General features: G+C 42.8%; 1 protein-coding gene across 2 annotated transcripts in view; it reads left to right on the top strand.

Annotated features, from left to right (window-relative positions):
* Positions 1-724: 724 nt before the first annotated feature.
* Positions 725-19,983, top strand: part of LOC137379691 (actin nucleation-promoting factor WASL-like) — a 94,968-nt gene continuing 75,709 nt past the window's right edge. The window contains exon 1 of one of the 2 annotated variants that reach the window (XM_068050903.1): positions 725-814. In XM_068050903.1, coding sequence (XP_067907004.1) covers positions 782-814 — 33 coding nt within the window. In that variant the 5' untranslated portion in view covers positions 725-781. Of the gene's footprint in view, positions 815-1,956; positions 2,247-19,983 lie in introns of those variants that run through there. The other variant, XM_068050902.1, reaches the window with a different exon arrangement.

Here is a 19,983-nt window from a genome sequence, read left to right as displayed (position 1 = left end):
GTGCAGCATTATAAGGAGTAGATGTCCAAAAAGTAACTTCTGGATATCAAGTCAGCATTTAGTCAACTTTGTTTTATCATTTTCATTCTAATTCCCTAATGAGGGGAGTCAATTAACTTAATAATATTAAGTAAAGCCCAGGAACTTTGTAGGATATGATCTTTCATAATGGCTCCACTTACTTGTGATTTGATTTCTTTCTAATTCGTTCAAATACTTTTACAGTAATTGATGTCAAAATCACTAGCCTGTAGCTTCCAGAGCCATGGTAAAAAAAGTAAAATGCTGTTAAATATTAGACTCTCATTAGGGATCTTTCAGTTCTTTGGGGCCTCTAGTTTTTCATTGCAGAACTGTATACTTCTGTTAGTGGTTCCCTGACCTTTCTTGAATTCCTCTTTATCAGACCTTATCATCACTAATCATTTTTTTTAAAAATAAAGCATGTAACACATCTATTAATACAATCTCTCTCTATTCCAGTCTTCAAATGTAATTACCTTATGTAACTACTACTTCTTGAATAAAAGCAAAATACTGCGGATGCTGGAAATCTGAAACAAAAACAAGAAATGCTGGATTCACTCAGCAGGTCTGGCAGCATCTGTGGAAAGAGAAGCAGAGTTAACGTTTCGGGTCAGTGACCCTTCTTCGGAACCCCGAAGTTCCGAAGAAGGGTCACTGACCCGAAACGTTAACTCTGCTTCTCTTTCCACAGATGCTGCCAGACCTGCTGAGTGAATCCAGCATTTCTTGTTTTTGTCCTACTTCTTGAATCTGCATGGGGAGATACACTCAAATGGAAATATCAAGGGTGAGTTTTTGATTATGTTTTGAGTGCTACCAATCCACGATTTGTCTTCTCCAACTCTGAAATGTGATAGAGTAAAACTGGTGAGCATATTGTAAGAATTTACCTGTTGCTGGATTTGAGATGGAAAGCTCTTATTAATCTTTCAATATATTTTCCTGAAGAATATCTGTTTACTTTGTTCTGTTATTTTCCCCTCCTTTTTTTTATTTATTTGTTCATGGGATGTGGGCATCGCTGGCTAGGCCAGCATTTATTGCCCATCCCTAATTGCCCTTGAGAAGGTGGTGGTGAGCTGTGTTCTTAAACTGCGTGTAGGTACACCCACAGTACTGTTAAGAAGGGAGTTCCAGGATTTTGACCCAGCGACAGTGAAGGAACAGCAATATAGTTCCAAGTCAGGATGGTGTGTGACTTGGAGGGGAACTTGCAGGTGGTGGTGTTCCCATGCATTTGCTGCCCTTGTCCTTCTAGGTGTTGGAGATCGCAGGTTTGGAAGGTGCTGTTGAAGGAGCCTTGGCGCAGTGCATCTTGTAGATGGTACACACTGCTGCCACTGTGTGTCGGTGGTGAAGGGATTGAATGTTGAAGGTGGTGGATGGGTGCCAATGAAGTGGGCTGCTTTGTCTTGGATGGTGTTGAGCTTCTTGAGTGTTCTTGCTCCATTTTCCTCCCTTCTCATACTTCCCTCTTCTCCCCTTCAGTTCCTTTCCTCATCTCGTCTCCTCTTTCTATGCCTTCTCCCCTCTCTCCGCCTCCCCACACCACTCCCCAGTCCCTCATTCCACTTCCCATCCTTCATTCCCACTACACTCCATCATTCCCACACCCCCTACGCACCCCTCATTCCCACTATCCCCGTCCCTCATTCACACTTATTTCCACTCCCCCCCCCCATTCTCCATCATTCCCACCAAACTGTACGTCAACGAGGTCCAGACCATTCGCAAACAGAAGCGCACCATCAGATAAATAAAACCCTTTCAATATTCTTTCGCCCCAAATTTCTGGCAGATACTCATCTAAATAAGACGGATTTTTTGAAAATATAAAAGCACACAGACAGGGAGGCATTCTGTTAAGAGATGTTGCTGTGTCGTTGAATGAATGTTAACGCCCTCCCCCCTCTTCCCCCGGCCGGGTTGGTGTGCGCTGGGAGCCATGTTGGTTTCCGTTGGGCAGAAAGTTGAGAAACAAGTTTGAATGCGGCAGCTCGCGGGGCCTGGGTTGGCAGTGATACTGAGAGACCGACATCGAGTCCTGCCCGCCCTGCGGAGCAGCAGCTGAAGGGAGCGGACAGGACGGACCGAGCGTGTGAAGAATGATTTCTAACCAGCAGAGCAGCAACCGGCCGCGGGCCAATAACGTCGGCTCGATTCTCCTCACCCCGCAGGAGAACGAGAGTCTCTTCAGCTGCCTGGGGAGGAAATGCCTGGTGAGTCGGCACTCAGAGCGGGAGCTGTGACCGGAGGAGCAGCCCGGGCCGGCCCGGCCCGGCCATGTCCTGGGTGCCTGCCCTTTGTAAACAACGGGATAAAGTCGGGCCGGAGTGGACCGCGGGGAGGAGGATTGGCGACAGCTGCTAGTGTCGGGGTGAAGGGGTCTGCGACCACTGCTCTGTCGCTGTCCTTCGGTTTAATGGGAAGGGGAGCCTGGGACTTTGGCAACCAGCGCCTGCCATCAGGCCAGGAAGCAGCTCCCGTGGAGACGGTGCTGATGCCACATGCTGTCTCCTGGCAGCAGCGCACTCAGTTCCCGTGATCAGTTTAATAACAGGCAGCTCTCACTGATTTAATGCACTGCGCAATGAGGAGTTGCGTTAAAAAGAATGCTCAAAAATGACACCTTTCTCCATCTTGCATTTTGTCAGCTGGAGAACTAACTTGGTAACACACTCTTAAAATGCCCTTTTAAAGTTCAGGCGGGGGTCGTAGCTTAAAACATTTCCCGCACGATTTATGCTTTACTGAAATCCTCGTAAGGTCGCTAATAATTTTGGGGTTTCGTTTAGTTTAGAGATACAGCACTGAAACAGGCCCTTCGGCCCACCGAGTCTGTGCTGACCAACAACCACCCATTTATACTAAACCTAATGCCATATTCCTACCACATCCCCAACTGTCCTTATATTACTGTCCCTATATTTCCCTACCACCTACCTATACTAGGGGCAATTTATAATGGCCAATTTACCTATCAACCTGCAACCCACGCAAACACAGGGAGAACTTGCAAACTCCACACAGGCAGGACCCAGAATTGAATCCGGGTCGCTGGAGCTGTGAGGCTGCGGTGCTAACCACTGTGCCAAGTTGTGTGGTGAGGCTTTTGTTAATTCTTTGACGGGGATTTGTGTGTTTGTTTACTGAATATCATATATAAAAATAATTAACAGTAAATATAAGCCAGCCAATATATGGTACATTGGCAAAGCTTTATTGGATGCTGTGTTTCAAGGAAAGTGACATCAAACTATACTGTGCAGTGTCCTTTTTACCCGTTTACCTGTGCTGTATTCGGGTCAACAGGAATAGTTCTCTGGATTGCCTCTTACATAATGCTACAAAGCAAGAAAGGAAAATTCCCATGTTTAGAGCAGTTGCTTTCAATACATTTAGTTCATGTTTAGCATGGTTTTCATGCATGAATTGTTAAGCAGCAGTTAGCTATCTTAAAATGCACGATGCCATTATAAAATTAAGGTTTTTAAATGTGTATGGCTTGCTTCATAAATATATGCAACTTAATGCTGTGAGATGCAGAAAGTTGCAAAGCATGGGCAAACAATATGCCCATAAGTGTTATTTCTGCATCTTCCACACAGTAAGAGCAAAGCCTATCATGTTGGGTTTTGGGGAAAACCATGTATTGAGTACACACATGAATGTGTTGCATGTCCAAATTTTCGTGTGTTCATAAAATTAGCTTGTTCTGAATCAAGCTGTTCTTTTCCAGCTACACTCCTACACAGTGAACCGTATCTCATCTTTACCCAGTTCTCCTATAACCCAGTATTCCTCCTGTGCACCCATCCCTCACGACTTCCATACCCTCAGTTCCCAACACATTCTCCCACTCACCCCAACCTCCTGAACTTTTCCACACTTTGAGCACCCACTTAAGTGCTGTGGAATTTTGTTTACCTACCCTGAATGCTTCTCTCCCATTCTACCTGATGGTGAGGGGAGGGGGGGCGGTGGCCTTTGCTCACCCTCAGTGCTATTTTGTTCATCTGCCCAGATTGTTCCTTGATTTGCCTACTTATTTACCCACTTGTTTTAGTGGTCCCTAGCAGTTAAGTACTACTCTGCTGCTTACCTTATGTGTGACATATCTTACCTGTAGACTTGAGTGTTTCCTAGATTTTCTAGGATGTGATAAAGGAGTGAGAAGATAAGAAATAAGAGTAGGCCATATGGTCCCTTGAGCCTGCTCGATTTAATAAGATCATGGCTGATCCTGACACTCAACTCCACTTTTCCACCTGATCCCCATATCTGTTGAATCCATTAGAGAGAGGTGAGAAAAGAATGTTGGGAGAAAGAGAGTGAGACACATTCTGGTGATTTGGGGCGGGGGGGGGGGGGGGGGGGTTGGGGTTGTGGGGGAGAGTGGTGGAGAAGAGAAAAGGAAGTGAATGGAATGAGAGACTTTGCAGACCTACTAATATCAATGCTTAGAAGGGTCAAGCTAAGGTGATGTGTGTTTTGAAGGGAAGGAGGTAGAGGTGAAGTAATTTAGGGAGAAAAGAGTGGTGGGGCTCATGAGGAGTTGCTTGGGTGCATGCTGGCCTGCAGTGCTTGAGGAGATTGCTAAGGTTGCATAAGTTGAGGCCATGAAGGGAGTTCAAAGTGTGGAGAACAATTTTGCAATTTATTTAAGGAGGCACAGGAAGCCAATGAAACAAAAACAGAAAATGCTGGAAATGCACAGCAAGTTAGTCAGTATCTGTAGAGAGAAAAAGACATGTTACTGTTTAAGCCTGCTTTTTTTATATTGATTTGTGAGATGTTGGCAATGCTGATAAGGCTGCATTCACTAAACATCCCTAATTGCTTTGAGAAGGTGGTAGTGGGCAGTCCTCTTAAACCTTGTGATAGTACTCCCATAATAGTATCAGGGCAGGAAATTCCAGAATTTTGACCCAGCAACAATGAAGCAAGGGTGATTTATATCCAAACCAGGATGGTGTGTGACCTGGAGGAGAACTTGGAGGTGATCGTGGTCCCACCATATTGCTACTCTCATTCTTGGTGGTAGAGTTTGCAGGAGAGGGAGATGCTGTCAAAGTAACCTTGATGAGTTGCAGCATTGCATCTGCTGATTGCACACACTGCAGTCACAGTGTACAGGGATGGATAGTGATCTGGAAATTGCTGCCCATGAGGGTGGTTGAAGCGGTAACAATCAATGATTTCAAAAGGAAATTAGAGGGCATTTGAAGGAAATAAACTTGCAGGACCACAGAGTTCATGCAGGGAAGTGGGACTGACTGGATTGCCCCGTCAAGAGCCGGCCTGGACTCGATCGGCCTCCCTCTACGCCGTAAATGACTCCATGACTCTGTAGCAAGGGCACCGATCAAAAAGACTGGATGGTGTTGAGCTTTGGCAGTTGTTACAGCTGCAGCTATCCTGGGGGTGGTGAATGTTTCATCACATTGATTACTTGAGTCAGTCAATAGACTTTGAAAGATCTGGTGGTGAGGCACTTCAGTATCTGGTCTCTAACCTGCTCTTGCAGGCACACTGTTGATATAGCTGATCCAGTTAAGTGGTGACCCCTGAGATATAGTGGGGACTCCGATCATGGTGCCATGATGTTCATGGGGAGTTTTCTGGTCTTTCACTTGTTTGATATGGTCATTACTGAACTATTTATGGTGCGAATATTACCTACCACTATCTGCCCAAGCCTGGATGTTTATGCAGGTTTTGTTGTGGGCTGTGAATGGAGCTAAACACTGGCAGCATCAGCAAATAGCTTCATACCTGACCTAACAAGGGCAAGTCATTGACGCAATTGAAAGTGTTTAGACTGAGGATACTCTGCTCTGGAATTCCTTCCCTAAACCCCTCTCTCTTCCTCTAAGGTTCCGCACCCAAAACATTAGCTGGTCCGTTCTCTCTACAGGTGCTGCCTGACCTATTCAATTACCTCAATGCTTTCCTTGCTGACTTCCTACCCTTTAATTCTCCATAAAGTCCAACTTGTCCAAAACCCAGTTGCTGCAAACCTGTTTTGCTATAAGTCCTGCTCACTCATGTCCTCCCATTCTACCGAGACATTGAGTTTAAAATATTCATGTTTGTCTTTATAAAATACTTGTACTATTGAGCATAATCCTCACCAACTATATGGTGTGGTGATGCACAACACAATAAGCTTCAAAGGACTTCACAGTTTAATACAATAAATCTCTAATTGTGTTGGATAGTACATTACAGACATTCTATCTTTTTAAAATGCCAATAGATCTCCTATGGTATTGCATGTGGGGAAGCCAAGACCAAGTGTAGTAATTAGGTTAAACTGCTGAAGGGTGGGGGAATATTGGACACTGAAGAGGGGGAGTAGAGGGAGATTGGAAGAAGTCAGTTAAGGAGAAGCTTGGGGCAAAGTAGGGAAACTGCCTCAGCAGGAAGGGGCACCCTGAATTTTCACTTTAGTTGGCAGAATTGCAGATGCAGTAAGCCTATTCATCCATGACCCACAGTTGTCTCATTTGGAGGGGGACCTTTGCTGACTTACGGGGTTCTTTTTTTTTTTCTGACTCCTTCGAGGGCAGATGGGAAGGAGAACCTTTACTTCAGTAAATCAGCCACCTTGGGGGAGGAAGGTGGTTGATGAGGAAAATCCTTAATTTATCTTATCAAGGTCACAAATGACATCCTGTGTGATTGTGACAAAGGTAAGCTATCCCTCCTTGTCCTTCTCAACCTGGCTGCAGTCTTTGCCACATAACTACACCATCCTTCTCCAACGCTTCTCCACCTTTATCCAGCTGGCTGGGACTGCACTTGCCTAGATCCATTCTTATCTCTATAATTGTAGCCAGGGAATCACTTGCATTAGCTTCTCTTCCCACTCCCTCACCACTACCTCTAATGTCCTTCTGGGATCTATCTTTGGGGGCCCCTTCCTATTTCTCATGGATATGCTGCCCCTCGGTGTCATCTGAAAATGCAATGCCAGTTTCCACATGTACCCCGATGCCACCCAGCTCTACCTCAACACCACCTCTCTCAACCCCCTCCACTGTCTCTAAATTCAGACTATTTATCCGAATTCCAGTACTGGATGAGCAGAAATTTCTTCCAACTACATGCATATTGTGAAGAGCAAAGCCATTGTCTTTGGTCCCGACCACAAACTCTGCTCCCTGACCACTGACTCCTTTCCTCTCCCTGGCACCTGCCTGAGGCTGAACCAGACTGTTTGCAAGCTTGGTGTCATATTTGAACCTGAGATGAGTTTCTGACTATGTATCCACGCCATCACTAAGACCACTCATTTCCACCTCCGTACCATCACCTAACTGTGCTGCACCTCTCCTCCCTGCTTCAGCTCAGCTGCTGAAACCCTCACCTCTGCCTTTATTACCTCTAGACTCGACTATTCCCATGGACTCCAGGCCAGCCTGTCACCTTCTATCTTCCATAAACTTGGCATCATCCAAAACTCTGCTGCCTGTGTCCTAATTTGCACCAAGTCCCGTTCACCCATCAACCCTGTGCTCACTGACTTACATTGGCTCCCAGTTAAGAATTGCCTCGACTTTAAAAATTCTCATCCTTGTTCTCTCATCTCTCCATGGCCTCACCTCTTCCAATATCTGTAATCTCTTCCAGCCCTACAACCCTCCGAGATATCTGCTCACCTAATTCTGGTCCCTTGAGAATCCCCAATTTTAATAGCTGCAGCATTGGTGGCTGTACCTTCAGCTGCATCGGTCCTAAGCTCGAGAATTCCCTCCTTAATCCTCTCCGCCTTTCTACCTTTTTAAACAAACTTTTGGTCATCTGTCCTAATGTCTCCTTATGTGACTTGGCGCCATATTTTGTTTTATAATGCTCCTGTGAAATGCCTTAGGACGTTTTATTACATTAACTATATAAATACAAGATGTTGTTGCTGGTTATCCCTGGCTTTCTCTCAGCACAGCCAGATTGCATTGTCAGAGACTTGAGCTTTGTTCATTTCAGTTAAGATTTCCTGCAAGTGAGAATCGTTCAGCTGGTGGTAACAGCTTAAGGGTAGGGAAATTTTAAAAAAAAGAGTTGTGCACTGTCACTAAAATTACAGTTTGGAAGATTGGAGGAGGATTGGGCTGCTATGAAAGTGGGAGTGCCATACCTTTAGCTGTGTTATGATGTCCGGCTATGTTTTGATTACAGGTGGGAAAGCAAAATATTGTACAAGTAGCTAAAATTTGCAAAAACTTGCTTTTATAATCAGCTGCTTTAGCTAATGTTAGCATGATGTGTTTATAATAGAAATCGACCATTTCATCTCCACCTACAGATATAACTGTTACTGCAAATGTTTGCTGGGAATATTGCAATTTTTTTCCCATGGACAGAAATCTGATATTGGGATTTTCAATGTATTTTGAAATGGAATCCTGCAACACATGCAACATTTAAAATATTTATAAGGGCTTTGACTTTTAGATCAAATATAATTACTGTATTCCATTGTGATGTAAATGTTATCATGTGATGTTGCAGCATTACAATTGAAACTATTAGCACATCCATGGTACAAATGTCAATCATCCTGTCTTGTTAAACTCACTTTTATTGCATTTATATCAAGCTTTTAATCTATTGCATTTTTCTGATTTTTCTCTTTCCTCCCCAGAGCATTGGCACCCAATCACGATCTTCTGCAGTATTTTGTTCCTAATCAGCCATTTATCTTGTTTTTACGTGTCTGTCTTTTGATCAGCTATATTCATGATGTCTGACTCAACTAATTTCACTGCCCACTCATTTTGCTTCTTTCTTGGGCAGTGCTAATATTGCTGCAATGCTTCTGTTTTGCCTCCCATCCACCACACCCATTGAATTGTATTAACAAACTCTGCTGCATCCTTCTCTGATGACTAGTCACCATAGCAGGTTCTTCAGCTAAACAATAACTTTAGTATTTATTGTACATTCTGAGCAGTTTTCAAGACCTCCAAGCTAATAAATCCCTAGAGTTGGGTGCTATGGACCCAAGAGTGCTAAGTGAGATTGAGGACAATATATACAGAATGCTGGCAAGCATTGAGTTTTAGATTGGTGGGGAAAGGGCAACATGATGCCTATTTTCAAGAAGGGCAATTAAAAAAAAACTGAAGTAACTATAGAATCATTGGTTATTCAATAATAACTGATACAAGAATGGATCAGTTGTTACATATAATTCAAGAGTGCCTAGATGCACATAGTGGAGTGTGTGCAGACACCTTGCCTTGAGAATCAGATCCTGGCTAATCTTCTGTGTTGTTTCATCCTGGAAGTGATGATCCCAGGTGAATATTGGAAAGCCCTATGATACAAACTTCTGGAAGGCCTTTAATATAATTCCTCATGGATCAGGCTGCTACACAAGCTTAAAGCATTGGACATTCTAGGTAAAATGTAGTGGCGGAGAAAGAAATTGGCTGAAAGAGAGGAAGCAGTAAATGCCAAAGATGTTGGAGGCAATTTCAACCTAATCTGACGAAAAGGATTGAGTACAATGCCGATTTTTACACCCCATCCAATGTTACTCTCCATTGAAGTCAATGGAGTATATTGGTTGGAGTGTAAAACTGTCGTGCCCTCTGATCTGGTGGGTTTCCTGTCCGGCATGTTAAGTTTAAAATTATCACCTTGATTTCTGGCTTAAGAGGTGCCTTGAGTGGAGTGTTTTGGATTGGTGCTGCTCTAGTGCTTCTGAGCTACATAAATTAATAGCTTAGGAAAGAGTGCAAGTTGGGCAGATTTGTTGATGTTGCTGAAGTAATGATTGAAATTGAGTCTTTACGAAGTGGTCAAGGAGTTACAGAATGATGTAGACAATGATCCAGATTTTGCAGGAAAATAACAGTGAGGCTGTCGGCATTCACCGTTACTGAAGTGTCAATATAACAGTAACTTCCAGTGACAGCACATGTGCAGTTAAATGTGGAGATCAGGAAGATGCTGTCTGAGTTGCCCTGCTCATCCAGAAGCTTCGCTGTAACAGTTTCTCGTTGAGCCAACATTGAAACACATGGAACAGTATGAAGTTGTTGTACTTGTGATAAATGCATATTTTAACATGCCAAAAAAAAATTAGGGCTTCCCCACTTCAGCTTAAGTACATTTTTAATGGTGAGGTAAGGCTTGAATAGTGTCAAACGAGCACTCTGGTACTGAAAATTATCTTTTACAAGAGTGAGTCTCATTCCTTCAGGTTTTAATTGTTATTGAAAACATTTAAAAATATTAAATTACTTTTGTTTAAATTTCTCATTTATCTCTTGCTTAATCCCACCTTTCCCACTTTTACTTTCTGTACATGATTTGGCATTGAAATAATTATTCTAACATGCACTTCCTGGTTCCAGTTCTGCACTGCTCAGAACCAATTCTTCAGTCTGGTTAAGGAAGTAGACATTGCTTGCCCTGTTCACACAGGTTGCGGATCTGTAGAGGGCGCTGTGATGAAATGGCTTTCTAATCACATTCAGGTGCAAAACTGCTAAGTCTGTGGATAAGTGTAATGAGCAGTTGTTCGTTACCACTGTACCACTAACTGCAAAATCCTGGCCAACATTTTGAATTGGGCAGAACAATGGTTGATAAAAATAGTGTGAGTTCTTGGATGTTGAAAGAAACAAAATTGGAGAACTTTAATGAACGAATTAGACAAACTAGGGAGAGCTGAGATATCTGGGAGTTCCAATAAGCTTGACTGACCATGTCAAGTCACTGCGGCATATGATATTTGAATTCCTGTTGATTTCTAGAAGTAGAAGTTGGCTCATAGCTGCTTCTGGTGCAGAGTCCAGTGTTTAAAAATCAGTTGAAATTCAAGCATCGCATTCTGTGCTGAGAATGTTCTATGCAAAGCTGTATCTAGGCACACTTCTGATGCACCTCCTGCCTATAGGAGGCTGCATCAGAGGAAGTGTCTCTTGGCCAACTTGTTCTCCTTACTGCCACCCCTGCCCTATGCTTATGGTTGCAGATGTTGGCCACTGTTACATTAGTACAGGTCTTGAAGTTGAAAAGCTTAATTTTTTGAGAGAGAACAAAAGTATGACTTTCAAAGGAACGGTTTTATCTATGGCTTATTACAGACTGCTGTCAATCAGTTTTGCTGCATTCCAAGATAATGTTTGAATGTTAATTTATGTGGGTAAAGGGGCAAAAAGAGAATAACTTGGCCTTTTTCCTTCCAGCTGTCTCCATACTTTACTGAGGCCACTGACTCTTCCAGGAGTACAGTTTCATGACCTTTCACAATCCTACGCAAGGAGATATTTTTTGTGGGAGTCTTCCGTGGCTAGCTGCTATTTGACTATGGAGGACACTGCATTAATATGTCCCACACATTTTTAGTAGGGACTTCTCTGAAGTTTTTTTTTAAATGCAGTCTGTTCCTATTAATTTAGAATTCTGTTTTTAAAAAAATCTGAATTTTCCAGTAGTATAAATGAATTGCAAGAGTTATTGTTTGAATAATTTCAATTTGAATTAACAGTTGCTTAATTGAAATTATCAGCAATTTAACCTTTTAGTGATTTATAGTCCAAAATGCATCAGCTATTAACAATTTGATTATGCATAACAATTTAGGCAAAGTTTTCAAACAATTTTTTAAGATATTGTACTTAATGTCTGCTATCTTTCATGTGGCTAGCAATTGACTCAGAATGTGGTGTTTCAGTTCCTGCTTTCCTGACCACAGATGTACAATCTTGAAACCATTTGATGTGCTATTCCGTACATTTTATAGAGTATGGCACAATTATGACTGAGCACATTAACAAATGTTGTACGTTGTGGTTATGAAAAGGAAGTTGAGCATTGATCTCTAGGTCACGATTCCTGTAGGTGAACTCTCACTTCTAGTGTTAGTTAAAATTTTAAGATAGTGATAGATGCATCACCCACTACATTCAGCAAAATTTTTAATTAAATTAGTGCTGCCCAATTATATTTAAACATGGTATCTATATTCAAGCTGAATAAAAAAAAAATTCCAGATATGGTATTCTGATAAAGCTGCCTGACTGTCATCCAAAACTGAAGCTCAAATTGTATGGGTTGTCTGAACTAGTGATAGTTTTATTTTGTGGAATATCCTCATTACATATACTCCTTTTAAATAACTGGATTATTGTGTGGGGAAGCAATATTAAAAGGTGATGGAAAAAATGTTTTTCTGTGAATCATAAGTAAGGCTTGCATTTATATAGCACCTTTCATGACCACGGGATGTCCCAAAGCGCCTTACAGCCAATGAGGTACTTTTGAAGTGTAGTCACTTTTGTAATGTAGGGGAAACAGCAGCCAATTTGCGCACAGCAAGCTTCCACAAACAGCAGTGAGACTGACCAGATAATCTATTTTTCTGATGTTGATTGAGGGATAAATATTGGCCAGGACACCATCAATACCTTCCCTGCTCTTATTCAAAATAGTGCCAAGGGATATTTTACATCCACCTGAGAGTGCAAATTGGACCTCGGTTTAACGTCTCATCTGAATGATGGTGCCTCTGACAGTGCAGGACTCCCTCAGTTCTGCACAGGAGTGTCGGCCTTGATTTTTGTGCTCAAGCCCTGGAGTGGGAGTGGGACTTGAACTCACAGCCTTGAAAATGCCGTATCGATGTACTTCACTCCATTATGCCTGGAATATTATACCATAACGGCTTTACTGTCAGTTTTGCTTGAGGAATTTCATATTAATACTTAAAATTTGGAATGAACATGCATTGTACTAATAGAATACTTAAATCAGGATGCACCTTGATCTTTGTTCAAAAAAACATTTAGTAATTTTCAGTGTCATTTGTACGGTCTTCATTCTGTTCTGAATCCGTTTTACCTTGTTTCCATAACTGGAATCCAGTGATCACAGACATTTAGCGAGACTTATGTTGGGTGACCTGATAATTGTGGTGGCATTAAAGGTTGTGGTGATATAGCTGGGCTTCCTCTTATTTAAAATGATCATTACTGGGCACTTGTGTGACACAAACGTACCCTGACACTGATCAGCCCAAACCTTAGTGATGTTCAGATTCTGCTTCAGGCTGCTATCTGCTTCTTCAGCATCACTCCTGCCCTAAACTGGAGCCTAAGCTGGAGGGAAGGTCATGGAAGTAGCTGAAGATGGTTGGACTGATACTTGCCTGAGAAATCCTCCAGTTATGTCCTGGGGCTATGATAATTGGCCTGTGATAACCAGAATCATCATCCTTTTATGAAGAATGGAACGCACAGATTAGTGCTAGCTCAGTATAGAGTAAAAAAATTCCCAGCAGAGGAATAAAAAAAACTGAGGATGCAGGAACCGACCAGGTACCTACATAGTGACGACAGAGCAAAGATTTTTATTTTCATTCATTCATGGGATGTGGGCGTCGCTGGCTCGGCAGCATTTATTGCCCATCCCTAATTGTCCTTGAGAAGGTGGAGGTGAGCTGCCTTCTTGAACTGCTGCAGTCAATGTGAGGTAGGTACACCCACAGTTCTGTTAGGGAGTTCCAGGATTTTGACCCAGCGACAGTGAAGGAACGGCGATATAGTTCCAAGTCAGGATGGTGTGTGACTTGGAGGGAAACTTGCAGGTGGTGGTGTTCCCATGCATTTGCTGCCCTTGTTCTTCTAGTTGGTAGAGGTCGTGGGTTTGGAAGGTGCTGTCTAAGGAGCCTTGGTGCGTTGCTGCAGTACATCTTGTAGATGGTACACACTGCTGCCACTGTGCGTCGGTGGTGGAGGGAGTGAATGTTTGTGGACAGGGTGCCAATCAAGCAGGCTGCTTTGTCCTGGATAGTGTCGAGCTTCTTGAGTGTTGTTGGAGCTGCACCCATCCAGGCAAGTGGAGAGTATTCCATCACACTCCTGACTCGTGCCTTTGTAGATGGTGGACAGGCTTTGGGGAGTCAGGAGCTGAGTTACTCGCCGCAGGATTCCTAGCCTCTGACCTGGTCTTGTAACCATGTTTTTAATATGGCTACTCCAGTTCAGTTTCTGGTCAATGGTAGCCCTTAGGATGTTGATAGTGGGGGATTCAGCAATGGTAATGCCATTGGATGTCAAGGGGAGATGGTTAGATTCTCTCTTGTTGGAGATGGTCATCGCCTGGGACTTATGTGGTGCAAATGTTACTTGCCACTTATCAGCCCAAGCCTGGATATTGTCCAGCTCTTGCTGCATTTCTACACTGACTACTTCAGTACCTGAGGAGTCGTGAATGGTGCTGAACGTTGTGCAATCATCAGCCAACATCCCCACTTCTGACCTTATGATTGAAGGAAGGTCATTGATGAAGCAGCTGAAGATGGTTGGGCCTAGGACACTACCCTGAGGAACTCCTGCAGTGATTTCCTGGAGCTCAGATGATTGAACTCCAACAACTACAACCATCTTCCTTTTGTATTAGGTATGACTCCAACAAGTGGAGAGTTTTCCCCTCGATTCCCATTGACCTCAGTTTTGCTAGGGCTCCTAGATACCATAATCGGTCAAATGCTGCCTTGATGTCAAGGGCAGTCACTCTCACCTCACCTCTGGAGTTCAGCTCTTTTGCCCATGTTTGAACCAAGGCTGTGATGAGGTCAGGATCTAAGTGGCCCTGGTGGAACCCACACTGAGCGTCACTGAGCAGGTTGTTATTTATTTTTTTATTTAGAGATACAGCACTGAAACGGGCCCTTCGGCCCACCGAGTCTGTGCCAACCAACAACCACCCATTTATACTAACCCTACACTAACCCCATATTCTCTACCACATCCCCACTATTCTCCTACCTTAGTTGTTCCTAAGCAAGTGCTGCTTGATGGCACTGTTGATGACACCTTCCATCACTTTACTGATGATTGAGAGTAGACTGATGGGGCAGTACTTGGCTGGGTTGGACTTGTCCTGCCTTTTGTGTACAGTACATACCTGGGTAATTTTCCACATTGCTGGGTAGATGCCAGTGTTGTAGCTGTACTGGAACTGCTTGGCTAGGGGCCCGGCAAGTTCTGGAGCACAGGTCTTCAGTACTATTGCCGGAATACTGTCAGGGCCCATAGCCTTTGCAGTATCCAGTGCCTTCAGTCGTTTCTTGATATCACGCGGAGTGAATCGAATTGGCTGAAGTTTGGCATCTGATGCTGGAGACTTCAGGAGGAGGCCGAGATGGATCATCAACTCGTAGTCTCCGTAGAGAGCACTAGTGAAGGTAGAGGTCACCGTGAAGCCCAGAAGCCAGAGGAGGAATTGACATCCCAAGAGAGAGTGGATTTTCTGTCCTGGATCCAACACAGCAGTGAGAGAAACTGAGAAGCTAGTCCTGATCTCAGCAGCAGGTTCCTTTTAGCTTGGAAAATAGCGAACGTAACTCCTTTTATTCAAAATGGGAGGGAGACAGAAAGCAGGAAACTACTGGCCAGTTAGCTTAACATCTGCCTTCTGGAAAATGTTAGAAGCTATTTTTAAAGATGCTGTAGCAGGGCATTTGGAAAAATGCAAGGTAATCAGGCAGAGTCAACATGGTTTTGTGAAAGGGAAATCATGTTTAACCAATTTATTGGAGTTCTTTGAGGGAGTTACTTGTGCTGTGGATAAAGGGGAACTGGTGGATATATTGTACTTAGATTTCCAGAAGGCATTTGATAAGGTGCCACATCAAAGGTTATTGCAGAAAATAAAAGCTCATGGTGTAGGGGATAACATATTGGCATGGATAGAAGATTGGTTAGCTAACAGGAAACAGAGTAGGCATAAATGGGTCATTTTCTGGTTGGCAAGATGTAACGATTGGTGTGCTGCAGGGATCTGTGCTGGGGGCTCAACTTTTTGCAATATAAATGACTTGGATGAAGGGACCGAAGGCATGGTTGCTAAATTTGCTGATACAAAGGTAGGTAGGAAAGTAACTTGTGAAGAGAACATGAGGCTACAAAAGGATATAGATAGGTTAAGTGAGTGGGCAAAGACCTGGCAAATGAAGTGTAATGTGGGAAAGTATGAAATTGTCCACTTTGGCAGGAAGAATAAAAAAGAAGCATATTATCTAAATGGTGAGAGATTGCAGAGCTCTGAGATGCAGAGGGATCTGGATGTCCTAGTGCATGAATTGCAAAAGGTTAGTATGCAGGTACAGCACATAATGACGAAAGCTAATAGAATGTTATTTATCGCGAAGGGAATTGAATACAAAATTAGGGAGGTTATGCTTCAGCTATACAGGGCATTGGTGAGACCACATCAGGAGTACTGTGCACAGTATTGGTCTCCTTATTTAAAGAAGGATGTAAATGCATTGGAGGCAGTACAGAGAAGGTTTACTAGACTAATACCTGGAATGGGTGGGCTGTCTTATGAGGAAAGATTGGACAGGCTAGGCTTGTATCTGCTGGAATTTAGAAGAGTATGAGGCAACTTGATTGAAACATATAAGATCCTGAGGGGTCTTGACAGGGTGGATGTGGAAAGGATGTTTCCCCTTGTGGGAGAATCTCGAACTAGGGGTCACTGTTTAAAAATGAGAGGTCGCCCACTTCAGACAGAGATGAGGAGAAATTTTTTCTTTGAGGGTCGTGAGTCTTTAGAATTCTGTTCCTCAAAAGGCGGTGGAAGCAGAGTCTTTGAATATTTTTAAGGCAGAGGTAGATAGATTCTTGAATAGCAAGGGGGTGGAAGGTTATCGGGGGTAGGTGGAAATCTGGAGCAATCAGTTCAGCCATGAACTTATTGAATGGCGGAGCAGGGTCGAATGGCCTACTCCTACTTCTAATTTGTATGTTTGTATGTACCTTAAAACTTTGAAGCAACCAAGTGGCGCTGCAGTAGAGTCTCTTGCATTGTAGTCCAGTGCAGTTGGGGTGACATGAGTCCAGGAAATAAAATTTGGACAGAGTTCCAGCCATTTTAAAAATAAAAACAAAATAAGCAGCATCAGAGGATGGGCGATGTGCACTGTGTGTAAATAGTAACGATGAACGCCTTGTGCATGCAGGATACTATAGATTTGAACTTCTGACCCATGTGTTCCCTTATCTTTGGAAGGTAGATTAGAAAATTGCTGCAGTGAGTTGGCGCCTATTTGTACACCAGCAAGCTAGCTGATTTTATTTGGAACATAAATGAACAGAATACAGTTTTCCAGTAAGATGCACCTGTGGATAACAGTTCTGTGTGAGGATTATAGAACATAATGAAGACATGTATACTTCATACATTTTGAAAAGGTCTTGAATAGAGTGAACTGGTTCAAACTAACATAGGTATTAAAGAATTTGGTGGCACTCCTGTCTCAGTCAGAAAATCATGGGTTATTAAAGCAGACATTCCATTGTTGAGGAAGTGCTGCGCTGTCAAGTGCCATCTTCAGTTGAAACGCTAAACCAACACCGTCACTCTGTCTGCCCTCAGCCACGGAGCTTGGGTGTTCTCCCCATTGTTCTGACCAATATTTATCCTTCTATCAACATAACAGACAAATCATCTGGTCATTATCACATTGCTGTTTTTGGAGCATGTTGTGCACAAATTTGCTGCTGTTTTCTACATTTTACAGTGGCACACTTCAAAGTACTTCATTGGATGTAAAGTGCTTTGGGATGCTCTGGTTGCTGTATAAATGCCAGTCTCTTAAAATCACTGTGATTTGGAGAAAGTGTGAGTCACTTGATAAGGTTTTGTATATGGGATAAACTGCAAGTGTTGGGGTAGCAGATAAAGAGTTGGAACCAGGAATGATTGAAAGAGGAGTGTTATAGGGTTACTGCTGCTTGCTACTTATGTTTGTTGCTTTAATGTATGCAGAAGCAAAGTTAGAGAGTGCAATGAATGGATGACAGTTGGTAGTCTGAATGCTGCAACAGTGGATTATGGAATGACCAATGTGGGTAAGAGCAAAATTATTAAGGTTTTGCAGAGTGTAGCTGAAAGTGAGTGTTTTAATAATTGAATATTTGGATCTGGGAAATATGACTGAATATGGCAGATGTGCAAAGGAGGTGAGAGCTAGGATTGCTATGGGAAAAGTTGCATTGATAGAAGGAAGATATTGACAGGACAGTTGAATGGAGAACTGAAGCTTTTGATATGAAGTGGTGCTTAAACATGGACTCTAAAGAGGAGGTCAGGCTTCCAGAGAGCTTTGAGATGTGAGTTTAGAGAAACACGGAAAAAAAAAAAGCAAAGTGGATAAATAAACTAATGGTGTTGCCGATGTACTAGAAGAACATAATTATCAGAAAAAACATATTAAGTGGGTTAGGTATGTGCGGAGAAAGAGAATCGGATTTTGAATGTTAAAAAGACTGATAGAAGAAAAATGATCGGGCAGGAAAAGGATGCTTTTTGACTACCTGAAGAATGGAACATCACATGGAGAATTGAAGGGAAGAAAAATGTATTAGTTTAGAGAAGAGAGAATTGAGTCAGAACTTGCCTTCAGCAGACCATTGGTGATGCTCCTCATGTATATGCAACTTTGGCACTTATTAGACAGAACCCACTTAGAATCTCCCTAAACTAGCTGTCTTCTAGACTTCCTGTCACAGGTTGTACATGTTCAGACCACAGCCTGGAATCCTTCTTGAGACCGATCTCTGTGTACCTGCTGATCTGCTGCAGATTTTCATTTACAAACAATCCTTTTTTCAAAATGCCATTAACCCCTGCTGGATATTCCCATATTGATTTGAAATCCAAGGAGACCATATAAATTGTTGGTTGTCGACATTTCCTTGAGGACATGATCATTTGCTAATTGTTATGTGGCTTACCCTGTTGTCTCAAAGCCACAGTAATATGCATAAATATGCAGTTTGATGGCTGTTTCCTCAGATAACTCCATTAATAGCTCTAAATGGGTATTGCTGAAAACAGAGACATTTTGATGAAACTTTTCGTCTTGTACTCATCAGGACAATTTGCAAGAATACCAATGTAAGGGGAAGCAACAAAGTTATACAGTATGAGAAGAGAGTGCTGATTGGTTGGCAAGTGGAATCTGATTGGAGGTGTTGCCATGGAGAATATACCAGTTTATGGTGACTGACTGTTAACTGCCAAGCTTTGTTTGAAATTTAGACCTGGTCAAGACATTGCCCTGAGGAATGAACCAGCGAATGGCTGTCACTTATTTTGTTTAGCTGAAACAGGTGCAATGTGTGTACATGTTCTTTCTGTCTGCAGAAAACAGAGCCCTGTGTATTAATGTATGTAGCTTTCAGTATGCACAAATGCGCCACACTACAAGCCCGACTAACCATCTTAAATTGGTTGTCAGCGTAATTCTTAAGCACGCTGAGTTTTATTTAGCAATTGTTATCCAATCGCGGAATTGCATCTATGCTGGACGCTGTTTTGAGTTTTGCAAGCAAGGGCTGGTTGGGTACAGTCTGCACCTTGCCCGTTGCAAACAACGGAAGGGACATGTTTGATAAAGTCCGCCAGTCTTTGGGACGTATGGCCTATATACTTAGCATCTCACTGGCATTGAAATTCATATCTCTCATTACTCAGTGTGATAGGCAGAACGTCTTTTTAGCTTGATGGCAACATCCTGTTAGTGGCGAACACCACACGTGTTGCTACTGCAAAGTAGCAGCATGAAACAGCTGGCTTCACCTGTTGCTCAAATTTTTGAGATACATTATGCTTCCAGGGTAATCTGAGCCAGACTGGGCACTTTTCAGGGCTGAAAATGATGGCCTTAGGCCCATTCCTAATTTTGTGCGATGTACAGCAAAAAATGAGCTGATCAGGGTAGCCATTGTCATACAGGATGCCTTTTGATTCGCCCTATTTCAGCATCAAGCATGCATGGTTAGCAAATGGCTTGGGCCCTATTTACTAGGTTGCAGATAAGACCTAGCTTTATAATGCGTGGAACTGTAACAATCTCAACGCATGTATAGACCAGTGAAGGTAGGCTTGTGGTAGACTGTGGTAGAGAACCCCTTAACAGATTTCTCA

The sequence above is a fragment of the Heterodontus francisci genome, chromosome 18 (genome assembly GCF_036365525.1).
Source record: "Heterodontus francisci isolate sHetFra1 chromosome 18, sHetFra1.hap1, whole genome shotgun sequence".
Lineage (NCBI taxonomy): Eukaryota > Metazoa > Chordata > Chondrichthyes > Heterodontiformes > Heterodontidae > Heterodontus > Heterodontus francisci.
Note: the sequence above shows the minus strand (reverse complement) of the source record. Positions and strands in the feature narration are given on the sequence as shown.